Source organism: Eptatretus burgeri, chromosome 1 (genome assembly GCF_056783735.1).
Source record: "Eptatretus burgeri isolate ZD-2024b chromosome 1, Ebu_testis_v1, whole genome shotgun sequence".
NCBI lineage: Eukaryota > Metazoa > Chordata > Myxini > Myxiniformes > Myxinidae > Eptatretus > Eptatretus burgeri.
The window spans coordinates 48,029,155-48,054,828 of record NC_140961.1 but is presented as its reverse complement, the minus strand read 5'-3'; the positions used below and the strand labels follow the sequence as shown (position 1 = coordinate 48,054,828).

Below are 25,674 nucleotides of genomic sequence, written 5' to 3'. Positions count from 1 at the left end.
AAAATGCAGTGTTGTGAAGCACATCCATACAAATAGTTTTAAGACATCTGCAAAGCCCACTGAACAGAAAGGAAACAACTTACCTGTCTGAGATGTAAATCAGCACAAGCTCTTATTTACACACTGATATTCTTGCCAAAGACAATGACATCACACAATAATCTTGGCAAGATTCCCCCCCCCCTCACCTTCCAGTCCCAGGTACCTGGCTACATTCAAATTATGCTGTCACACGAGTTTGGCTGGCTTGATAAACTTTTTTTGTGTGCCAGACAAGATAAGCTAAAAAAAAAACCCAAACATTTAATCCAGGGGAATTGGTGTAGCCAAAAGCATGTCAAGGCAACATGCACAAGTGTTGAATGACCATCACAATCATGTGAAAACGGACCAAAGATCTTCAGGATATTATTATTGAGAGAAATAGCCTGGTGTTGGCTCAGTGGTTAGGGTGGCAGCTTGGGATCCAAGGGTCCTGAGTTCAAGCCCCGTCGGCCGCTGACACCAGGGGGTTGATTCAGCCTGTCATCCTTCTGAGGTCGGCAAAATGAGTACCAGTTCCAGTGTATGTACTGGTAGAGGGGCACTGCATCAGCGACACAGTCGCGCTTCAAGAAATGATAGCTACCCCATCAGCGAAGCTGCCATACGACGACCACCACCACCATTGAGAGAAATAGAGCAGCCTTGTGTACCATTAAATACTGCAACTACACTTTATCCAAATTGATAAATACTACATTATATTTAGGGGGTGAAGGGTTCAACTTTCCCAAATTTATCTTGGAATATTTCATCTTTCTATAATTCCAGCAATGTGTGTGTGTGCGTGTGCGTGTGCGTGTGCCCGCAGTTTCTCGACAACCGTCGGTACGATCTGATTGAAACTTGCCAGGAATATTGCCGGGGCCCCGCAGATGTGCCTTCGAGGTTTGATGTCAATCGGACGAGCGGTTCCCAAGTTACGGGCATTTATCTGTCAACCAATGACAAGACACGGTGCCATGACATCACGAATGACCTCACAATTAATGTTTGTTTGTTTATTTATTTATTTATTTATTTATTTATTTTTGCACGATTGACGGTCCGATCTGATTGAAACTTGCTAGGAATATTGCTGGGGACCCGCAGATGTGCCTTTTCAAGGTTTGATATTAATCGGATGAGCGGTTCCCAAGTTACGGCCATTTATCTGTCGACCAATGACAAGACACGGTGCTATGACATCACGAATGACATCACAATTAATGTTTATTTATTTACTTTCGCACGATTGACGGTCCGATCCGATTGAAACTAGCCAGGAATATTGCTGGGCACCCGTAGATGTGCCTTTTCAAGGTTTGATATTAATCGGACGAGCGGTTCCCAAGTTACGGCCATTTATCTGTCGACCAATATCTGCGAGAGGGGGGGCGAGACTAGGGGGAGTGAGGGGGTGCAAGAGAGGGGGAGATAAGGGGGAGGAGATAAGGGGGGAGGAGATAGGGGGAGGAGATAAGGGGGAGGAGATAAGGGGGGAGGAGATAAGGGGGGAGGAGATAAGGGGGAGGAGATAAGGGGGAGGAGATAAGGGGGGAGGAGATAAGGGGGAGGAGATAAGGGGGAGGAGATAAGGGGGAGGAGATAAGGGGGGAGGAGATAAGGGGGAGGAGATAAGGGGGAGGAGATAAGGGGGAGGAGATAAGGGGGGGAGGAGATAAGGGGGAGGAGATAAGGGGGGAGGAGATAAGGGGGGAGGAGATAAGGGGGGAGGAGATAAGGGGGGAGGAGATAAGGGGGAGGAGATAAGGGGGAGGAGATAAGGGGGGAGGAGATAAGGGGGAGGAGATAAGGGGGAGGAGATAAGGGGGAGGAGATAAGGGGGAGGAGATAAGGGGGAGGAGATAAGGGGGAGGAGATAAGGGGGGAGGAGATAAGGGGGAGGAGATAAGGGGGAGGAGATAAGGGGGGAGGAGATAAGGGGAGGAGATAAGGGGGAGGAGATAAGGGGGGAGGAGATAAGGGGGAGGAGATAAGGGGGAGGAGATAAGGGGGGAGGAGATAAGGGGGAGGAGATAAGGGGGAGGAGATAAGGGGGAGGAGATAAGGGGGAGGAGATAAGGGGGAGGAGATAGGGGGGAGGAGATAAGGGGGAGGAGATAAGGGGAGGAGATAAGGGGGAGGAGATAAGGGGGAGGAGATAAGGGGGAGGAGATAAGGGGGAGGAGATAAGGGGGGAGGAGATAAGGGGGAGGAGGAGATAAGGGGGAGGAGATAAGGGGGAGGAGGAGATAAGGGGGAGGAGATAAGGGGGGAGGAGATAAGGGGGGAGGAGATAAGGGGGAGGAGATAAGGGGGAGGAGATAAGGGGGAGGAGATAAGGGGGAGGAGATAAGGGGAGGAGATAAGGGGGAGGAGATAAGGGGGGAGGAGATAAGGGGGAGGAGATAAGGGGAGGAGATAAGGGGGAGGAGATAAGGGGGAGGAGATAAGGGGGAGGAGATAAGGGGGAGGAGATAAGGGGGGAGGAGATAAGGGGGAGGAGATAAGGGGGAGGAGATAAGGGGGAGGAGATAAGGGGGGAGGAGATAAGGGGGAGGAGATAAGGGGGGAGGAGATAAGGGGGAGGAGATAAGGGGGAGGAGATAAGGGGGAGGAGATAAGGGGGAGGAGATAAGGGGGAGGAGATAAGGGGGAGGAGATAAGGGGGGAGGAGATAAGGGGGAGGAGATAAGGGGGAGGAGGAGATAAGGGGGAGGAGATAAGGGGGGAGGAGATAAGGGGGAGGAGATAAGGGGGGAGGAGATAAGGGGGGGAGGAGATAAGGGGGAGGAGATAAGGGGGAGGAGATAGAGGGGAGGGGGGGGGAGATAGGGGAGTAGGGGGAGATAGGGGAGAGGGGGAGATAGGGGGGAGATAGGGGGGGGAGATAGGGGGGAGATAGGGGAGATAGGGGGAGATAGGGGGAGATAGGGGGAGATAGGGGGAGATAGGGGGAGATAGGGGGGAGATAGGGGGGGGAGATAGGGGGAGATAGGGGGAGATAGGGGAGATAGGGGGGAGATAGGGGGAGATAGGGGGAGATAGGGGGGAGATAGGGGGAGATAGGGGGAGATAGGGGGGGAGATAGGGGGGAGATAGGGGGAGATAGGGGGAGATAGGGGGAGATAGGGGGAGATGGGGGGGAGATAGGGGAGATAGGGGAGATAGGGAGATAGGGGGAGATAGGGGGGAGATAGGGGGGAGATAGGGGGAGATGGGGGGGAGATAGGGGGAGATAGGGGGAGATAGGGGGGAGATAGGGGGGAGATAGGGGGGAGATAGGGGGAGATAGGGGGAGATAGGGGGGAGATAGGGGGGGAGATAGGGGGGAGATAGGGGGAGATAGGGGGAGATAGGGGGGAGATAGGGGGAGATAGGGGAGATAGGGGAGATAGGGGGAGATAGGGGGGGAGATAGGGGGAGATAGGGGGGAGATAGGGGGAGATAGGGGGGAGATAGGGGGAGATAGGGGGAGATAGGGGGAGATAGGGGGGAGATAGGGGGGAGATAGGGGGGAGATAGGGGGAGATAGGGGGGAGATAGGGGGGGAGATAGGGGGGAGATAGGGGGAGATAGGGGGGAGATAGGGGGGAGATAGGGGGGAGATAGGGGGAGATAGGGGGGAGATAGGGGGGAGATAGGGGGGAGATAGGGGGGAGATAGGGGGAGATAGGGGGGAGATAGGGGGAGATAGGGGGAGATAGGGGGAGATAGGGGGAGATAGGGGGAGATAGGGGGGAGATAGGGGAGATAGGGGGGAGATAGGGGGGAGATAGGGGGAGATAGGGGGGAGATAGGGGGGAGATAGGGGGAGATAGGGGGGAGATGAGGGGGAGATGAGGGGGAGATGAGGGGGGAGATAGGGGGAGATAGGGGGGAGATAGGGGGGAGATAGGGGGGAGATAGGGGGAGATAGGGGGAGATAGGGGGGAGATAGGGGGGAGATAGGGGGGAGATAGGGGGGGGAGATAGGGCTGCACATACTGGCACTCACTAGTTTATTTGAATTGAACAGATTGAGGCTCCTGTTAGAGAAAAACATGGAGGGTATGAACTGATATGAATCGACAATAAGGCAGCAGGGAAATGTGAACGAACAGGAAACGAGGAAAGAGAGGAGGGGAGGAAACACTGCAACCTGCAAGAGGGTTGGGTTAGGAGGGATTAATGTGGGTAATAAAGATCATGGGTCAGGATGGAGAATGACATAAGATGTGGGGTGCACCACTTGGTTGAAGCACTAGAGGGAAGAATGAGAGAGCACAGCTTCTGGAAGGTGGTTTCGTGTCCAGAAGAAATCGAGGAACGAAAAAGTTAGAGATGAAGTCAACATCAATTTTGGAAATTTAACCATCAGGGGAGGACTGAAAGAACAAGTGTATATTGGAGTTCATGGAGAAAACAAGACAGCAAAATCAGAGGACAGGCAGGTTAATAACCGCCCCCCCAACCCCACAACCTTTCTTACAAATTCCATCTGAACAGAGCTTAACTTAATCATGTACAAAATAAAATATTTCGTTACTAGATCTTTCCCTCATATTTTGAGAATGGTGGAGTAGATTTCCCTCCTGGAAGGTTTTCCAAAAGCAAACTTATCCTTAGTTATCCCCAACCTGTGGCATCCATGCTGAACTTCTCAAGGTTGGTGGAAATGCTGTACTCGTGTCGTTGCATGCAGTTCTGTGCTCTGTCTGGAACACAAGCATCATCCCAACTGACTGGAAGAGGAACCCTAACCCGTTGTTGTCCCTCTCTGGAAAGGGAGGGTGATCGCCAAGACTGCAAAAACTACCGAGGGGTGACGCTGCTCTCAGTGCTGGGCAAGGTTTTTGCTCGGATAATTCTTGATAGGATTCGCCCTCATCTGCTTGAGCACCAGCGCCCAGAGCAGTCAGGCTTTACACCAAAGAGGTCAACGATTGACCGTATCCTTGCTCTTTGAGTCCTCACCAAACGCAGACGAGAGTTTCGGCAGGGGCTGCTTGCAGCCTAAGTTGATCTCTGTAAAGCATTCGATTCAGTGAATCGCGATGCCCTCTGGAGGATTCTCGGTCTTCGTGGGGTGCCACCAAAACTGATCAATCTGATGTCTGAACTATACTCCAGAACCGAGAGTGCTGTGAGATATGGTGGTACCATATCTGACATATTTCCAGTTATTACTGGAGCTCGTCAGGGGTATGCACTGCCCCCACGCTTTTCAGCACTTCTGTGGACTGGATTCTAGGGAGGATGTCAGAGAGATCAAGCTGCGGTGCATCATTTGGAAATGTCAAGATCTCTGACCTTGATGTCGTAGATGATGCAGTCATCTTTATGGAGACTATAGATATCCTTTTGGGGGCCCTCGAGGTGTTGAATGAGGAGTCGGAGCCGCTGGGATTACGGGTTTCCTGGGTCAAAACTAAGATCCAGGCTTTCAATGACATCTTGGATGCTGCTATCCTGTCTGTACTTGTTTGTGGCGAGGATGTTGAGGTCACTGAGAGATTCACTTCCATTGGTAGTGATATTCATGTCTCTGCTGGCTGTGAGCCAGAGGTCAACAGTCGTCTGGGTCGGGCCTGGGGAGTCAAGGATTCACTGGATCATGGGGTTTGGCGCTGCCGGTTCCTGTGCAGGAGGATGAAAGTCCAAGTCTTCGGGTCCTTGGTGCTTCTAGTCTTGCTCTGTGGATCTGAGACTGGACTCTGACCAGGGATCTGAGACAGAGATTAAATTCCTTTGGTACCACCAGGTCTCTTCAGAGAATCCTTGGCTATTGCTGGTCGGATTTTGTGTACAACGAGCGGTTTCTGAGAGACTCAAATGAGATTTGGTACCTGCATAGTCCGTGAGCGTCAGCTGCAGCTGTGTGGACATGTGGCTCGTTTTCCTGACCCTGATCCTGCTCACCAGATTGTCTCAGCGAGGGAGCCTCGTGAGTGGAGGAGGCCAATGGGCCGACCATGTGCCTTGTGGTTACAGCAGGTTGATCAGCATCTCAAGGAGATGGGGATGGGCCAGGCATCTGCCTGGGGGATGGCGAGACGGATGCCCTTGGAATACCGGTGGAAAGTGGACGCAGCGACGCACTGCTCCGGCGCATGCTCCCATACCTGACCTGACCTGATCCCCAACCTTCATCATACTCTTTGCATCAACCCCAACCCGTTATTTGGTTCTCAAAACCTGCAGGATAGCTTAATGTTGCGATGCTAACATCAGAAAACAAAAAAGTGCTTCGGAACCCCCCCCCCCCCACCAACTCAAAACCAGACATCCAGAGTACGGAGAATATCCAATGTCGAGGAGCCAGGTGGTATATCTGTAACTACCGCAAGACAAGCAGTGTTTCCAGCATGATTCAACACTTGAAATGGAAACGTCTTTCTCAGAGGCACACTGCCAGCAGACTTACAATGGTTTATAAGACCTTGAGAGAATTGGTCGCAATCTCCCCAAGTGCCCTCTTTTGCAGAAGTAAACCACAAATCCAGACCTATCATAATATGATCCTTAATTCAACACTATCAACCACGGGTAACATCAACAAATCTGCCATTGTTCAACGTTCCATACCAAATTGGAAAAAGTATTGCAGTATCGCAAGTAGTGACATCCTAGATCCCTAGAACAATTCCAGAATTAGCTGAATAAATATATTGTTACGGTCGTAGGGTTAGATGGAGGAATTTCATCGGAAAGTTAGGATTGAATAGAGTTGTTTGGTCAGTGGATGTGAAGGAGACATCTTGATGTAATTAAGTAGGAAAACTATGAGCTCAAGTTTTATGTATCACCACATGGGGGAGTGGGGTGGTGTTGTGTTAGATTGGTATGAAGGATAAGTTCCCCAGTATGTAACTGCCCCCCCCCCAGTGAATTTTCCCAATGTTTTTGTATTACAAACCAGCAATGATGGAGTTGCGCTTTTAGAACCATAACAAGCGATCCAGGCGTGCCGAGCGGGCAGAATACCCGTTTTCCCAGGTTTTGTGCGAGCAAGCCACACCTCAGAGGTGGAACGGTTGTTCGGTGTGGTTCAGTTCAGTGGAAGGGATGCACGCGGTCGAGAGAGAACGGAGCGAGGAGATTCCCTGTAAAAACAGGGCTTTACGGCTGGCTTTCCTTCGACGCATGAAGACGACGGCACAATTCTCGTATTCGTGCTGAGGCGATTTGGCTCGTGTACTGAGCAAAACGCTGGCCATTGGCTCTTGGCTGGTCATACGAGACAGATGCCGAGCCTCGTGTATGTGAAACAGCGGGTCGGTTAGGACGATTGATGTGTGAAGCAGCTGCATGGGGTCTCCGAGCCTTGGTGTTGAATACCGCTCACATATTGCACGACATACGTTTTCCCCGCTGCGAGAGAGTGGCTTAACGCCATTTTTTGGGGCGCATCTACACGTGTAGAATGAAGCGCCTCGATTCCCAGTTCCATAAAGACAATCTCTGGACCAAGCTAATTTCCAGGATAAGGGAGGGATTTTCTTTTATTTCATTTCCTCCTTTTCTGTATTCAAGTTTGTGTGGAGGTGCTTCAACTTTCGATTTAATTTATCTCACATTTATTATTACATTTTTCATTATCCCCTTGTAAATATTTATATTGTCATTAAATTCCCGCGTTAATTTTAAGTTGATGTGTCCGTGTATTTGTCGTGTGGTTCAAGTATAACCCCCCCCCCCCCCGTGCATCCATCTGTGCCTCCGCTCCACCATTGTGCCCTACCCCTCCCGCGCACATTATAATCTCCGAGGATCAACGCGTTCGCCTCCTAAGGAAAACCGCTCGGCTATCCGGGCTGGCAGTGTTAACCACCCTTCACCACAAATTGGGTCAGGGGTTTAACCTCAACCGCCAGTACCACGACAATATTAACATGAATTCGGACTAACATCCATCTATATGCACGTCCATCTTCGTGATAGTCTGGAAGAGCCCTTTGAAGATTATCCCAAGAAGCCAACTGCTCTACAGTGCAATTGTAGTTGGGATTGGATCCGATTGAAATCCTTGTTTCATGCCAGCAGGAGGAAGTTATTTTCATTGTGTGTTATTAAAATTGTCCTGCTATTATTATTGCCAAAGTAACAAAGTTGTTTATTCTTGGTTCAGGAAGGTCATAGGTCCATAATCTTATAATAATGATGATAATAATTGCTGCAAAGTAAATCCACTTGTCAAAATGAACACAATGATTTGTATTTTTTTTTTCTTCTTCTTCTTACCAATTAAAAAATGTTTGCACTTAAGTTTTTTGGTTGTGGTCATGCTACAGTAACAACACAAATGTCCCTTCCAGCAAGAGGGGGCAATGTCGGGTAACAAGATGCGTGACAAAGCAACAAAATAACTCAGGCTGCTGGTGAGCATTTTGTTAATGAATTCATTGCAGCGCAATGACAAACCAGCATCCACAATGTGTGCTGGATTTCCCACCAGGGCTTCCACCTTCTCTCTTAGGCCCTACCTGCACGTGTGAGGCAGGTCATAGCTTCAAGGACAGCAGGCCGTAGGGTTATGGCTCCAGCCTGCGCAGCATGCCACAGCATGGCAAACTCGCCAGACACGTGGTATGCTGCCAGCGGCAGAGATGGGAACTGCGCACACAAAACAGAGCTTAGGATCATTCGATTACAAAGAGAAAATGAAAGATAGGCATTATGTTCATGATAAAAGCACACTGGGTTTCTCACAAGGAAGACAATTGTAACCCCATCACAACAAAACTGTACATCACCTGGCAAGTCCCAGATCAGGCTTGCGAACAATATATACTACTCTTGTTCAGACAAGCGACCGCAAGGTAGTCAGCTTGGGACAGACATTTCAGGCGAGTGCCTATGGAAAGACGAGCAATCTTCATAGATGCAATGGTGGAATTCAGCACAATTGGTAATGAGATTGGAAGAATTACTCGACTACCTTTACTTAGAGGCAGGTTCCTCTGCACTGTTCTTTCAACTTAGCAAACAACAATCACCACCACTTTGTATGCAGCCTGTGGGGTGCTGGTTGCATCATTGCTGGGAGCACGGCTGTGCCACTGATGCAGTGCCCCCAATTTCCAGCAAGCTGGTACGCATTTTGCCGACCTCAGAAGGATGACAAGCTGAGTCAACCCACCTGGTGTTATCTCAAGACCCTAAGATCTGAAGCCAGCCACCTTAACCATTAAACCAATACCAGGCTTCAGCAAACAACAGTAATGCAAATGTTTCTCAAAGATCAGCAAAAACTAAATAAGAAACATGCAACTTTTAATAATGCTGCATTGGAAAGACTATCAGAGTACCGCCCTGCGGGCAATCTTGTTTCAAGCATGCCCCACGTTCTTTTGACCCATCCCTTTATTTGGGCGGTGTATCGGCAACAGACCGCTGCCTCGATCGCTCCCGAAAATAAAATAAAAAGAACAAAAAAATATTAATAATAAAAGTAGGACCACTGGACCTTTAGCTTATCTGGGCCCAGGCCCAATATTGTAACCCAAATTTGGTAGCATTCTAAATGGTGGGTCGGGAGAAGATTTTTGAAGAAATTTACGAAGTCGGCCATTTTGACCTACTTCAAGTCATGTGACCGGAACGAGCTTTGCAATCCCTGTTACCAGTCAGGAGTGGAATGTTGCTGCCAAATTTCAGTCGGATCGGCCCAGCCCAGTTTGGCTGGAGAAGTTGAAATAGGAGACGGACAGTACCATGATGAGAATACCTTATCTGGAATTCCAATTCTAGATGAGCTAATAACCTGGGTTCGATCAATGAAACAAAAACATGCGCACTGCTTATGTGCATACATAATTAATTGTGATTATATATATCTCTGATAATTCCAATTGCACCCTCTCTCCTCCCAAAGGTAGAAAATACAAAGATGGGTGAAAAAATTGCTTGTATTTCAAAACTTGATGGAATCAAACAAAACTTGCACATGCACAACTTCAGGGTGCCCTCATTAATCCATGAAGGTTTCAGCTTCCTAGATCAAATCTTCTTGGAGGAGTAGGAGTAATGAAACGTACAACAAACATACATATAAACATACTTTCCTTGCGAACAATGTATACTACTCTTGCTCAGACTATCAACCGCAAGGTAATAAGCTTAGGACAGACATTTCAGACATACAGATATGTCTTGGAGCAAAAGACATGGCAGCTCATAATCAAAAGATGACATTGAAGGTGTGGCACTACATCAAGGGTGTCATATTGAAGCTCATTTCACAACAGAGAAAGACAATATGAAAGAACAAGTTTGACAAGACACGAGTGCCCTGAGAAAGAGCCACGGGCTTAACAAAAATAAATGTTTAAAATGAGATTTTCCTGTCTGAGCTTCCGAATACAGCACACCTTGGTTCAGCCAACCAAGGGGGTAACCCTGAAAACTCATTATGTCTTTCTATTTAGCTTCACCGAGAGCACACACCCTGTTGCAACAATGTTCATCCGACTTCATGAAAATAAATTCTACAAGTCTGGAGACGTCGATGGTTCACGAGCAATGTACACGGTTCGCCTTTTTTTATTTTTTGACCTCCGAGGGGACGCCACGGGCAAACTGGCGGGAATCGGGAAAAACGTAAATGATGAAAGTTGTAGTACTTGAAGAGCACTACTTGCATACCAACTTTCATTCGAAACAGTTGAAAACCCGAGGAGCTCAATGCCCAATTTATTGATTTTTTTTGACATTTTCTAAGTTCGTGACCTTGACCTTGGGACGAAAATGAAAAAAAAAAAAATTGAGCTCCGTGGGGCTATGCAGGTGCCATTGGGCTAACCAAATACCGAAACCCCTGCCAGATTCGACAAACCCCCTCAGAGAAGATGTAACTTGAAATCGGCTACCCCCTAAAAACACACATTTTTTGGTCGTGGCTCCGCCCATAATGGGCACACCACGCCCACTCAGGAAAACACAACTAGATCATGATATAAACCTCACACCCAAATTTTATCAGGATCGGATCAAAACCCACGGAGCTATGCTCGGGACAGACAGACACCCATAACGAATATAGTGGTCACTTACTGACCCGTGAACCAAAAATAAAGACATAGTACTTCACGTGAAGGCTTGACTGCTCGAGAGCAAGCCTGCTGCCGAGGCTCAAGTCAAAGCTGGCAAATTGATGACAGGTGTGACTCGTGATATCGGTGCAGACACCGTTAACATGTGCAAGCAGAAGTTGAGGTAAAAACCACCACGGTGAAAACCAAGAAAAAAAATAAACCAATGTCACCCGCAGAGTGCCAAGTGCTAATCTTGCCAAAAGGTGACCACATGTGACTTCTTTAAGGTCACACTGAGGTGAACAGAGCTGCTATCCACCAGGAGCGACTCCTTGAGGAATATCTGCCTACGAGAGATTCCGATGAGAATCGTTCTAGAGTAACCATGAAAAATATGCGTTTTCCTCATAACCTCACCAAATGACGTCATAATATCTCAAGCTTGACATATCTAGAAAGCACTCATCGAGGTGTTCAATTTGAGGTACTACACGATATGGTTCCTAAAACTTGAAAATTTGACCTTGGGGTCAAATATGTTTGACCTGAGGCGCTAACCATGAAGGTCAAGGCCAATCGCCACCAAAAATTAATCAGCTGAGCGCCAGACCATGAACTATATTCCCATGAAGTTTGAAGACGATCCGATCAAAATTACTCAAAAAATAAGGGTTTCGTCGACTCCCCTGATTTGTGACAAAGTGACCTTTAACCTTAAAAATTTTGTGCACAGAAAGGGACCTCTATAGGCCTCTGATATGCGAAGTTACAAACATTTCCAATGATAACTGTGCTCTGCAGAGTGATCGATACATGATTCCAGACAAACAAACAAACAAAAAAAAAAAACATACAAGCTAACTGACATATCTTGCAAAAAATTCGCTTTGGCATGATAAAAATGCAGTTGTCTCGGCAGATGTAAACAGACGGAAGATGATTTACCGGTTTGGTTTCAGCGGTCGATGTAGCAAACCATTCCCATGGTCTATGTGGACCAACACTTCAATATAGGGTTATGTGCAAAGCAGCTTCAGTCACATAAAAGGTTGTGACGGCTGAGCCACTTCAACATGATTCACGGCCTTCATCTTCTGCTTCAGCATGGGGAGAAGTTGCCTGTGCGAACATGGCTGCGGTGAAGCCATTTAAAAGAAGAGTTTACCAAGCTTGTTGGGGAGCACCCGCAAGACGAGGCTTACAATGACGTTGATTATATCGGGCCATTGTGGAACAAGAATCCAAACAAGACGTCTCTGAAACAGGAAGAGTTATCTGCAGTTGTTGGATTTGATGCATCAAAAGAGCAACTATAATTTGCTCCTCTGTGCAACTCCGTTTCACTCTTGCAGTTCTTTATGGTAATCATATCCTGCTGATTATGTATCAAAATTCCATACGTTTTCTCAAGTTAAAAATAAAAACCCAAATATAATACACAACCATAGTCAACATGAACATGCTGCAGGATGTATTCACTAATCTTTACCTGGCATAATGGTGAGAGCGACTGCTCCGAGTTTGTAAGGACAGTGGTTTGAACCTCGGCCGGGTCATAAGCAAAGACTTTAAAAATGGTACTTGCTGCTTCCTTGCTTGACGCTCAGCGTTTAAAAAGGATAGAGCACAGGCAAGCAACCATGAGTCGGTAATAATAGCACAGGCTTCGATGGGCCTAACGGCCTCCACCTGCATCGAATCTTGAGAATAGTTGCACGCATTTCTTAAAAACAAACACACACGGTAGGTTTGCGAGATTCCGCGATACGTACCTTGTCCTTAACTTGTCGTACAATGTCCAGGTACGGTAATCCTGGCTTCACCATGAGCATGTCTGCACCTTCACGCACATCTCTTTCCTACAAACAGAACCGCAAGCTGTTGTCAATGTTCCTTACCCTGGCCAAGTTTCAGGCTCTGAAATGGTCCAAGGTGGTGATGGTGTGTTGGTGCCCAAAAACTCAGGGATTGGACTTCGGAGAGACAGGTCGAGTGGAAATTTTGGAATTTGGCCAGAGAGCCGGTGATATCTTGCCTACATATTCTATGATAGATGTCCACGAGCAATCAACACAAGCATATGGGGGTGCTGGCTTAATGTCTCAGATGGTCAGCACACTTTGCGACCTGCCTGCGAAGCAGAAGTGCGCAATTTGTGGCCGGATCAAGAATCGCAGACAGCTCAAAGTCAAGTGAGCTTCCTGTGCACCATTTTTTTGGGCACAGAACCACAAGCACTCGAGAAAATTTAAACAGCTCACATACATGCCTCAAGAATGACAAACTGCGTGCAGGTGGAATTGGGCCAGAACAAAAGCAAAAAAATATATTCCAATACAATACATTTGAGGCTTGGGGGGTTGGGGGTTCAATGTGCTGGATGAAGATTTTTTTGTGGGTGGGGGGGGGGGATTGAAGGCCATGTAATTTGAGTCTCTTTAACGTAACAATGAAGATTAATATTGCGGCAAAATAATTCAACTGGGTGATGAATGAAGAACGAGCCTTACTGATGAAGGTGACTGTCGATCCACGTCGGTGGACCGGTAGAACAATGGATGAAAATCGAGGGGAAGTTGATCATCAAGCTGATGTTTCAGGCATCATCCTGTCCGTCGGAGCAAAAAGAGTTTGTGGAACACATTTTTCTACACTGGGAATCTGCTCAATCCAGATCGAATTCTCAGAACGGTATGTTTACAGTCATTCGGTAAAAGAAATGTTCCACAATTTTAGAAACAAAGGGTAAGAGAGAAATAGTCTGAACCTAGCGGTAATAAATTATGCACGCCTGGTGGAGATCTTTTCCAGAATCGAAGTCACAGCGATGTTAAAGGGAGGCTGAACGACGGACCGAGTAACTGACCAAATGATACGTTTGTAATAGCTTGAAGGAGGGTAGCAAGAAAGCAAAATGTATTTCAACAAATCAGGTCCAAAGTAGTAGTTGCGGTAGTTTTAGTTGGAGAAACTTAATTACGTTCACCATATCCTTGTGAACAAGCGCAAACTGAGGACGAACACTGAGGCTACAACGAACAAAATTCCGTTATTTCATCGTAATCGGTGGAAAGCTCGTCCCAGAGCGTTTGCCAATGGCAACACTATCGTTTTGAAAAGCACAGCAAATTCCTCAGCCGGCGACTGAGATAATGATGGTGGAACAGTAACACGCTTCCAGTGTGCTTTGCATTTGGCAGGGCAGCAGAACAAAAGAGAGTTACTTTGCATTTGCAATTTGGAGTCACGTTTTCAGTGGTAGTGTACCCCCCCCCCCCAGGAATTGTATATTTTCAGTGGTTTCAGTTTCAATCGGTTGAGCTTTTGCCACTGGAGGAGGTTTTATGCACTGAATTTGCTTTCACGCACGACAACTGCAAGGGTGTAAAGCACCGGACTGAACTTTTGAAAGATCCAGAATCCTGGGCAACTAACAATTTCAATGTGTTTGATTACAGATTCGAACCATTTGTTCAGGATTGGTTCGGTGGCTGGGTTGAGTAGGGCTTAATCCGGTAATTGAGATTTCGAGGATGCGATATTAATAGATTGAAACAAAAACACAAAAGCGCCGAACGTTTGCAGGTGATGATGTGCTTCCAGGTATTCATGTTGAAACTGTGTTTACAAGGTGACTTGAAATGCACAAGCGAGTGGGGATCTTAAAAGATCACTCAAATTGTAACCGAAAGATGTTAGCGACATAACTCCCAGATTCGAGCACCTTGTCAGACTTTTTCACGTCGTCGCTCTTGCAATTACCGACCCACTGGGTAGCAGTTCGATTCGCAAACAAATGGTCAGCCATAAGCACACAATGCCAGCAATTCATTCGAACGAGAACTGAAAATTGTGCAACGTTCAGCGGATAAAATCAGAACAAATGCAACGATACCCTGATGCGAGTCGCAGAGGGAAATAAATTACAATTTCCCTTCAAATGCATCGCCCACCACCCCCACCCAAACATCAGCATTTGTTGCACATGTTTGAAATGAGTTCCCCTCATTCAACATACTGCACAACTTGAATCCACAGGAAAATGTGAAGCAGCAGCAAAAAAATAACAATAAATAAATAAAATAAAAAAAATCAGGGGAGAATGAATGTTGTTGCCGAGTGACCTTGCGATTCACTTCCACTTGTACATCGACTCCGCATCGCAGAGTGGATATTGCTGCATTTGCTCTGCCTACGAAGCAGAAGTGCGCCAATTTGTGGCCGAATCAAGAATCGAAGACAGCATCGTTGGTGGGGGTATGGGGGTAGTGGTGTTGGGGGAGTATAAGAGCAGCGTGAGTGGGAGTGTGGGGTTGTAGAGCATCAAAGCAGTAGGGAGGCAGAGATTAATTGGTAACTAAAAATCAGGCAAACCCAATTTTGTGAAACAAATTCCAGGTAGAAACAAAACAAAACACAAACTAAAAGGATTCAAAACCTAATCGATTGTGAGGGGACTCTGGAGCAAATCTCAATTCCGTTCACGTTCCGTTCCACGAGTTCCGTTCACGAGGTCGAGTTGCATGGCTATGTTGAGGCCTAATTGGCAGGAGTACTTGCGATGAACCTGGAGTTGGATGACATGTGCTCATTGCGAGCTCCTGCCAAGCGATTTCCCAACAATTTTAACGTAACAGTCGAATGTTCATTTCTAATTTGCCAATCCAAAAACGCTCCATTCGATGGGGGAAATAAGGACAGATTAACTTACCACGGCTCGTAGTGAGAGGCCCCGTGCTCCAGGGGGCAGCTGGTAGCACCGTCTGTCTCCAAATGCCGGAGCTGACTGCACGGCATCTCTACAACAACAGAACATTTTGTTTAAATCGGATGAATATAACAATGCCCCCCCCCCCAAAAAAAACATCAATTAGCATGAACCCTTCCTCCCCCAACTGCTCACCGGAACGGTCCATAAAAACACGAAGCAAACTTGGCACTGTAGCTCAACACAGACACCTGTTGAGGAAAGCGTATAAACATGAAAGTCTACACCCACCAAGATTCAAAAGGCAATTGTCCCAAAAGGATGACATAAACACCATTTTACATGCATACAGCTCTTCATTCGAATTCATCGGATTCTCATGAGGATGCAAATTGAAGCTTTGACACAATCGAAAACTAGGATTCAAACAAAAACACAAACCCAAACTTTGTAGGACAATTACAGGAGCCTACTGGGTTCATGGCAATTGGTTTTGCATGGGTTGGTTTGGACAATATACTTCAATTGCTCACAGATTCCAAAAACCATCGGTGGACAAAGCATGGGGGAGAAATATCAAAACATTGGGGGAGTTGGAAGTATCAAAGTATTGTGGGGTGGTGGAGGGTATCAATGCAGTATTAGGGGCAGAGGATATCAAAGAAGTATTGGGGGGAGGGGGGGTAATCAATGCAACATTGAGGGTGGGGGATATTAAAATAGAATGGGGGGGTGGTGGGGGCAAATACACCATTGGGGGGGGGACATCAAAACAGCGGAAGGGGGAGGGGAAAATAGAGGGTGCAGAGGAATTACCAAAGCAAAGTCGTAAAGTGTGGATGAAAAAGACCACTGATGAGGAAGGGTAAGTTTCGTGTAGGTGAGTTATAGCATTTAACCATTGCCCACCTTGTTTCCCAGACCATGTTCAATAAGTTGTCGCTTAATGGCCGACACCCGTCCATCCATCATGTCACTGGGGGCCACCACATGACAGCCTGAATCACAACAAAGGTAGTAGTACTCATCCGCAACACTCACCACCTCCATGACATAATTGCAGACACCATATCATCATCAAATACCTGCTCCCTCTCCTCCCTATTCCAGTTAACAGTGACAACACTGTGGCTGTGAGTTAAATGCAAAACACCTGAGCTTTGGTACATTTCTCATGCAACATGACAATGACAGAACATCGTGCTTACATCTTACCAGCCTTAGCATAAGCCAACGCCACTTCCGCCAACCTGTGGCAACTCTCCTGAGTGTCCACCGTACCATCTGTGCGCAGAATTCCTGCCAAACACAGCGCAACCACAACCAATATCTACCTTCACACAGAGTGCATTTTGTAGACCTTCACATAAAGCAGTTAATCATTTTAAACAATGAAAGTTTTTGACACAACTAAGGAGCCCAGGCTCTCCAAAGTAGAGACAATCGACATATTACGATTTCAAGATGGGGCATGGGGCAAACCCCAAAACCAATCATAAATGTCTCTTTATAAAAGTATAAATATGCCACAATGGGCTTATGTAACCATTTACTGCAGGAAGTTTCAGACAGCACTCATCAGATAAAATTTGATGTTTCTCATGACTAAGTAGATTAAAATACTTGGTGGAGGTGGGGGAGAGGTATTCCCAAACAAGGCTCATACCACAGTGTCCATGGGAGGTGTAGGGACAAAGACAGACATCACAGATGACCAGCAGGTTGGGAAAGGACGCACGAAGTCGCCGTACAGCAAGTATCGCTGGAGTGTCGGGGGAGTCGGCGTTGGAACCCTGATCATCCTGCAGTCAGAAAGAAAAAAAAAAAAAATAAAAATCGATGAACAGAGGCAAACATGACACGGCAGTTTAAAAAAGAAAAACGTGCATTCGTAACAATACGCACCTTACACAGCTTAGCTGGGACACCAAACACCAGCACTGCACACAGGCCTTTGTTAACGAGTGGCTGGAGAGCACACTCCAGCTGGTTCACTCCGAGCCTACACACACTCTACTCAATTAACTGGTGAAGTCAAATACAGCTTCAATGCTTCATACATGCAAATGATGTGGTGATTACAAGTTGGGGGTGGGCGAGTTGTGAAATACTTGTCAAGAATAAAAAAATAAAATAAAATGACACATTTACACAAGTTCGGGACGCTGGTGAATGCACACAATCACATGTTAAAATCTCCGTCCAAAATTACTTTAGGCTTCACATCCCGCTCACCTATTCTGTCCTGGCAAGCTGGGAATTGACTCGACTGCATCGGGGTCATCCCTGGTTGGAAAAATGGAAATATTATTGAAAACATTACAGGAGGGAAAGGTGGATCCATGGAGGTGCTTAGTTTTTGCAACTTGTGAGGACGTGGTAGATAAACATTGAATTATTTCACCCAAAAGTTGTACCAACAAAAAAACGTCACAACATCTCTTGGGGCCAGACGACTAAGTTGGGAGACGAGCGCTGATAAGGCTATGGGAATGGGATGAGCTTGCAGGGAACAACCTGCCTTTGGAAAGGATGACAAAAAAAAAAAAAAAATCAAGGAGTTGTTGGGAAAGTGAGTGCTGCCGGTTTGGGTTCGTTATTGTTACAGGAGTCCGTGCAGTTGATTTTGGCTGAAAGATTTTTCCTTCCTATGAAGCCACAGAGAGCCCTCTATAACAACAATAATTTCCTCAAATATAGTAGTCCTATCACTCAAGGTACTGACGGCTGCAACTGCCAAAAGCACAACAGGCCAATTGAGGGAAAAGGTTTTTTTACAGGATGCAACAATAAAACCTTCACATGACAGGCAGTCAACAGCTTGTGCCTCTGTGGTTATAACTGATGAAAACTAGAACGGCACGCGGTACAGCGCATACATCCGCCGGGATGAACAGTTTACGTTATGCGTCCCGTTGAGAAGCCGGATCTGGATCCAGACCGCCAAAATCGAATCAGCTTGTTCTCGTCACATAACCAAGCCATCCACCAAGATTCATGCCAGGCCATCCACAATCTTTTGAGATATCGTACTATATATTGTTTTTTGGCCCCATGTCTCAATAGTGAAGAATCACTTTGAAAATTAAAAAAAAAAAATTCTCATATCCAGATCTGGATCTTTGCCAAAATCGAATAGATTCGTCCTCGTTTCATCCAAATCGGTGCACAACTTTGAGATAGCGTGCGATACAGTATATTGTTTTTGGCCCTATCTCTCAATGGTGAAGTATCCTGTTCATAGAATGATGAACAGACAAACAAACAAGGGGAAAACCTAAGCTCCGCCAACCTTCGGTGGCGGAGGTAACTATAGGAACGAAAATCCTACTGCATGAAAGATAAGGCAAGCGTGAGTGAGTGAGGGACATCTCCATTTGTGGGTTTCAGTAGATGGAACGAAGTCCTCCCAGGACTCAAAGTAGCCACCTCTGTTCCAATAAGGGATCACAGTTCATGGACCTAGGTGTTCAATTTTGTTGTTCTCAGAGTTTTGTTCTGAGGGCTCTTTTCAAGATGGTCATCGAACCCCGGACTGCCTCCAATTGTAGTTTGTTTGTGGTGATAGTCCCACGGATGGTTTTCAAAATCTCAGTGAGGTTTTCTTTATTATTCCTGTTGCTCCGATAATTATATCAATGGTGCAATTCCGATGCTCTTCAGCTTCCAAGATCTTTTGATCTCATTTTTGAGATCTTGGTATTTGGTCATTTTCTTGATTTCTGCATTATTTAAGCCAAAATCGCTGGGTACTGACATCTCAATCAACAATGCTGTCTTTTCCTTTTTGTTCCCGAGTACCATGTCCGGGTGCAAGGCTTTGTTTTCCATGTTCACACTCGACGGGATCATGGTCCATTGTGGATGGATTCGTAGGGTTTACAAATTTGCATGGTTGAACTTTGTTGTTGAAATTTGCGTGGTAGAATACCATGCAGAACTTTGTTGTGTTCAGTGGTTTGGTGCCCACGAAACGAATTTGTGACAAGTTTAATTTTGGGATAATTTGTGCACGAAACAAAGAAAGAATTCATCGTTTGGTCGTACATGAGCAAGCGCACACACGTCCATAATTTCAATGATTGCCCTTGGATCATCTTTCCATGAGTTTTCTGGAATTGGAATGTTGGAATTTTTAGCAGAGATGCCAATGAATCATTTTTCACACTTTGTTGTGCCGTTGTGTGTAAAGTTGTTCTGATACGTTTTTGCATCCCGAAAGCAGATGACTAGTACTTTCTACTTCTGTCTTGCAGAATGTACACTTGTCCATCTAGCTCAGTCCCACCATCTTTTTTCATCCATTGGTGTAGTGTCCTTGATCTTGGGCATTTATTACTTGTGAAAATCGAAGATTTTTCAACTATATTAGTTGGTTGCGTGCGTTATTCTGTTGTTTTTTTTTGTTGTTTATCACCTACAGGTCACAATTTTAAACTGATCTTCACGAAACATCACCTCATGGTAGAGTTTGTCATCAGCAAGAAGCCTATTGTTTGAGGTCAAAAGGTTAAAAGGTCAACATAGGCCAAAGGTCAACAACTTTGGTGAGATTTCTAAAATCCTCAATTTTCATCTGATTGACTTGAAATTTGAAAAGGATATATATTTCCTGTAACTGAATTCAACCACCAATTATTTTTAAGGTCAAATTTGTTTTATGAATTTCGCAAGTTTCGTACTTTGCACGACATCTTTCTTGTTATTATCCGTTCTCCGTCCCAGTTGAGATGACCTCTTCTTAGCCATTCCAATGAGCCTTCTTTGTCTATGCCAACTCTGTCCAATCATTTTTGCATTTTCCTGCTCTTTTGTCATTCTCCCAGCTGTTGGTGTGTGTATGTATATATATATATATATATATATATATATATATATATATATATATATATATATATTTATTGTCTTTCTTGCAATTGTTGGGGCTGTATTTGTTGCAGTTTTATTTTGTTGTGCAGTATCTTGTTTTCACACCTGTTTTTGGAAATTCCTTGCAAGGGGAGTTGGGGATACTTTTTCAGGTTTGTTGTGTTCATTACATGTTTGTTTACAAATTGAATCCGATGGTCTGTTGAGCATTTCATTTACTCAGCTCGTCCAACACTCGTCACTCTGTGCACCTGCTTGAGTTCCATCAGGCCGCTCTCTCCCTCTTGTCTCGGCAGGTATATTCTCGGGATGCACTGGTTGTTGTGGAACATTTTGTGGATGGTAAGGAGTTGTTTTGTTTTGATGTCCAACTTATTGATTTCTGATTGGGGCCATTTTATTATTCCACGGGTGTATTGGAACACTGGTACTGAGAGTTGGTTTATGGCTTTGATTTTGTTTCTTTGGGAGAGGTAAGTTTTCAGGATCTACTTCGTTTTACATGGGTATTATTTGGTGATTGTTATGTGCATTTGTTTGTGACATTTGGTGGTACTCTTCTACTCCGAGGTGTTTGTACGATGCTTCATTTTCCAACTGCTGTATTGTTGTTTCAAAGCCAATTTTTATGTTGTCCGTTTTTGTTGGTTTACCTTGTACAAATGTGCACTTATCTTGCTGAAAGTGTGTGTGTATGTGTGTATGTGTGTGTATGTGTGTATGTGTGTGTATGTGTGTATGTGTGTGTATGTGTGTGTATGTGTGTGTGTGTATGTGTGTGTATGTGTGTGTGTGTATGTGTGTGTATGTGTGTGTATGTGTGTGTATGTGTGTGTGTGTATGTGTGTGTGTGTATGTGTGTGTATGTGTGTGTGTGTATGTGTGTGTGTGTATGTGTGTGTATGTGTGTGTGTGTATGTGTGTGTATGTGTGTGTATATATATATATATATATATATATATATATATATATATATATATATATATATATATATATATATGTGTGTGTGTGTGTGTGTGTGTGTGTGTGTGTGTGTGTGTATGTGTGTGTGTGTGTGTGTGTGTGTGTGTGTGTGTGTGTGTGTGTGTGTGTGTGTGTGTAGGTGTGTATGTATGTGTATGTGTGTATGTGTGTGTGTTGTGGTGTGTTGTGTTGTGTGTGTGTGTATGTGTGTATGTGTGTGTATGTGTATATATATATATATATATATATATATATATATATATATATATATATGTGTGTGTGTGTGTGTGTGTGTGTGTGTGTGTGTGTATGTGTGTGTGTGTATGTGTATGTGTGTATGTGTATGTGTGTGTGTGTATGTGTGTGTGTGTATGTGTGTGTATGTATGTGTGTGTATGTGTGTATGTGTGTGTATGTGTGTATGTGTGTGTATGTGTGTATGTGTGTGTATGTGTGTATGTGTGTGTATGTGTGTATGTGTGTGTATATATATATATATATATATATATATATATATATATATATATATATATATATATATATGTGTGTGTGTGTGTGTGTGTGTGTGTGTGTGTGTGTGTGTGTGTGTGTGTGTGTGTGTGTGTGTGTGTGTGTGTGTGTGTGTGTGTGTGTGTGTGTGTGTGTGTGTGTGTGTGTGTGTGTGTGTATGTGTATGTGTGTGTGTGTGTGTTACAAATAAATATTTGTTTAAAAAAAAACAGGGCTGGGCTTATTGCCACCAAATTTTTCATACGTGATGGTAGTACCCAGGGTCAGGCCATGGACACACCCCCACCTCCCCCCTTACGATCTTTGCCTGTACACACAGGTCATAGTACAAGTGGTTTACTGACCTCTACTGTAGACAGGGGGGATTATTAACCATGGCATAAAATATATTTGTCCCACCTCCCCCACTATCCTCCCACCCCCCAGGAATTGTGTATTTCTAGTAATTAAAGTAAAAAAAAATTGGGTTTCCATTATTTGGTGCGCCCAATCATTCTTCTGCATTCGCAATATATTATATGACCCTGCGATGACCATGTGAGGACCATGTGAGGACCACAAAAGAGGTGCTGTTGAAAATTAATGGTAAATTTAATCTACATATATCCAGTACTCTATATATCTAAAGTCCAAGTGAGCTAAAAGCAAAAAACATGGTCCTTGATTAAAACCATCTGTGAAGCCTCGGTTGACCCACGTGATTTTCTCTTAATTATGTACTGTTTGAACGTCGGTTTCACCCTGACTACATCTATTAATGACGTACCAATGGAACGTACCTTTTAAATCTTTCGACCCTTGAGAGTGCTGAGACCCCTTTTGATACTGGTAGATATTTACATCCTAAAGATCCAGAAGACTTAAGGCCCCCTAAATACACCACCAGGTCCTTTAGAACCCTAAGACCCATTCGACCCCAAAGACATTGTAGACCCTATCGACCCATAATATGCCCAAGACCCTTTAGAGTTTAGAGCCATGAGAACCATGAGACCCCCTTTACCTTTGCACTTTTTACACCCTTTAGACCTTTACACCTCTCAAGTCCCTAGACTCCCTTTACACCCCTTACACACTTTTGACATGTTATACAGCTTTAATCTACTTAAATCCATCAACCATGTGCAACTTTGGACCTTTTTAGACCCTAAATACTATTGGAACGTACCCTTTAGACTTTTAGTCTCTTTAGACCATCTGGAACTTTTTACAAGGACACCACACAAACATCTATAATCTTCTTGCAAAACACAGACAATACTTTTTTCAGCAAGTAATGCACAAACTATCCACCCATAGCGAGTATCATATTGTGAATGCCTAATGCTGGGATTACGAGTTCATCTAAGCGTGCAAGTTTGTAATGGTAACGCCAAGTTTTTGTTATTCTCATGATACTGCAATCTCCATGACCATGTAATACAGAACATGTCGAGACTCCTCGATGAACCCGAGACAATGGGTGAAAAATTGGCATAAACACTCAAATGATGAAGAGGGAGGTGAATGGGCTTGGTGAGGAGCAGGACAGTAGGTATGTAAGGGGTGGACCAGAGGGGCAGGAGGGTTGGCGTGCGAGAAGTAGACCAGATGGGCAGGATGGTGGGAGCAAGAGGGGTGGGATTGTGAGAGTGTTAGAGGGTGTAACAGAGTGGCAGGACGATGAGAATGCGAGAAGGTGGACCAGGACAGTGGGCAAGCGAGGGTGTGGGATGATGGCATGTGAGGAGTGGACCAGAGGGGTGAGAAGGTGGGTGTGCGAGGGGGTGGATCAGAGGGGTGGACAGGCGAGAAGGTCCGAAGAGGAGAGGATGATGGGCAGGGGAGAAGGTCTCATGAGGAGAGGGCGGAGGGTGGGTGGGAAGACCCGAAGGAGGAGGGCGTGGTGGGTGTCCGAGAAGACCCGATAAGGAGCGGGCAATGGGCATGCATGGAGTGGTTGGGTGAGAAGACCCGACGAGCAGCGAGCGGTGGGTGCATGAGAAGGCATGCAGTTAAATTTGTACTTGTTTCTGGTTAAACTTCTGGATTATATTCAGAAACAAATGTCAAATTGTTGAAGATCTTGGAATAAAACAAGCACACACATTCACGTTTACGTTGCACAAAAAAAACTGCAGTTGTTAAGCGCACATGAACACCTCATTCGTAGAACTTCTCATTCGGGGAATGAGCGCATATTGGAAACAGCTTTAGATTTTTTTTTTTTGATTCCCCCCCCCCCCTTTTCAAGCTTCTGCATGCCACAGCCATTGTACTTGTTTGTCATGTGAAAGCAACATATCGAGAATTCGTCATTTGGGCCCAATACTGTATCCATCCCCTGGTTTGTACTTTTTGTCCAATTGCTTCGTTTTTCTTCCCATAATCGGGTGAACTGTAAAGTTCACGGTAACCTTGCACATTGTTTCAATACACGGTGCATTCTGGAATACCACATGACAAACACTGAGAAATGGCCAAATTCAAGCACAACATAGTACGACTGTGCACACAGTTTACGTCACGTGACAATACCGAATGACAGCAATGGCTAATCTAAATTAATAAGGACCTTAATTACTTGCTGCCTTCTTGGCTTACAGTTAAAACCCGAAGAAAAGCCCCCAAAAGATGAGACGATGATCAGAGTTGAGACCATTTTGAATGGATCTTGCAAGTCTTGAACATCGTGGACTTATTGTGGATCCACATGATGAAACCATTCAGCAGAGAGTTTGATCGGTTATCCAAACAAACGCTCCGCACGACAAAACTGGGGGGTGGGTATTCCAAAGCATAGAAGACGGTACACCATAAACAGCGAACAAGCAGGACCCAGCCTGCCAGGCATTCCAGAGGGGGACAAAAGCAAGCAGCCCGAGCACGGCGACGTGCCAGCACTCACGTGACGAATATGGGGTACACGAAGCGTTCGGCGTGGAGAGAGGCCTGAGACTCCTGCCACGAGCGCAGCACGGAATGCTGAAATCCACTCTGCAGCAACGAGCACGGGTCCATGTCTAGTAGGGCAACGCACATGGACAGGCACAGAATGAATCCATTTATTTTTTTATTTATTTTTTTTGATTCGATATACTGTAAACGGATTCAAAAGTAAAACTAACACAAAAAGACTTTGCGACTCGTCATGGTTATCGAATGAATGAGCACAGGTAGCAAACAAGGTGTGGCAATGTTAAGAACCGGTTTGTCGAATTGGTTTTACCTGGCGAACAACCAGCATAACAATGGGGAATGTAAAAATAAATAAATAAATAAATAAATAAATCGGGTGGTTAATCCTCAAAAACCAAAAGCTCAGTCAGACAGTGGATCAAAGTGACGAAGACAAAGAAACCTTCCGTTTTTATTTAATTTAGCAAAGTCACAGCTAGCCAATGTCTCCATGGAAACCCAACAATCAATCATGACTGCTTCTTCAGCAAAGGCGACCATCTCAAAATGCCAGACTTGCAACAACAAAAACGGCTTGTGCTGGCTGTGCCAGGGTGTGAGCACGAGGTGGGAGGGGTGGTGGATCGAGGAGTGGTGGTTGGGGGGGGGGGGCTTTGTGTGAATCAATGTGAGAAACACAGATAAACC

General features: G+C 45.4%; 1 protein-coding gene across 4 annotated transcripts in view; it reads right to left on the bottom strand.

Moving 5' to 3' along the window:
* Positions 1–25,674, bottom strand: part of ALAD (aminolevulinate dehydratase) — a 38,744-nt gene that overhangs the window by 3,046 nt on the left and 10,024 nt on the right. For 3 of the 4 annotated variants that reach the window (XM_085882984.1, XM_085882968.1, XM_085882976.1), the window contains exons 2-11: positions 24,977–25,091; positions 17,983–18,033; positions 17,653–17,749; positions 17,414–17,549; positions 16,963–17,046; positions 16,657–16,745; positions 15,943–15,998; positions 15,751–15,838; positions 12,812–12,898; positions 8,490–8,619 (exon numbers count right to left, since the gene is read on the bottom strand). In XM_085882984.1, the coding sequence (XP_085739110.1) occupies positions 8,490–8,619; positions 12,812–12,898; positions 15,751–15,838; positions 15,943–15,998; positions 16,657–16,745; positions 16,963–17,046; positions 17,414–17,549; positions 17,653–17,749; positions 17,983–18,033; positions 24,977–25,089 (931 nt within the window). In that variant the 5' untranslated portion in view covers positions 25,090–25,091. Of the gene's footprint in view, positions 1–8,489; positions 8,620–12,811; positions 12,899–15,750; positions 15,839–15,942; positions 15,999–16,656; positions 16,746–16,962; positions 17,047–17,413; positions 17,550–17,652; positions 17,750–17,982; positions 18,034–24,976; positions 25,092–25,196; positions 25,231–25,674 lie in introns of those variants that run through there. The other variant, XM_085882977.1, reaches the window with a different exon arrangement.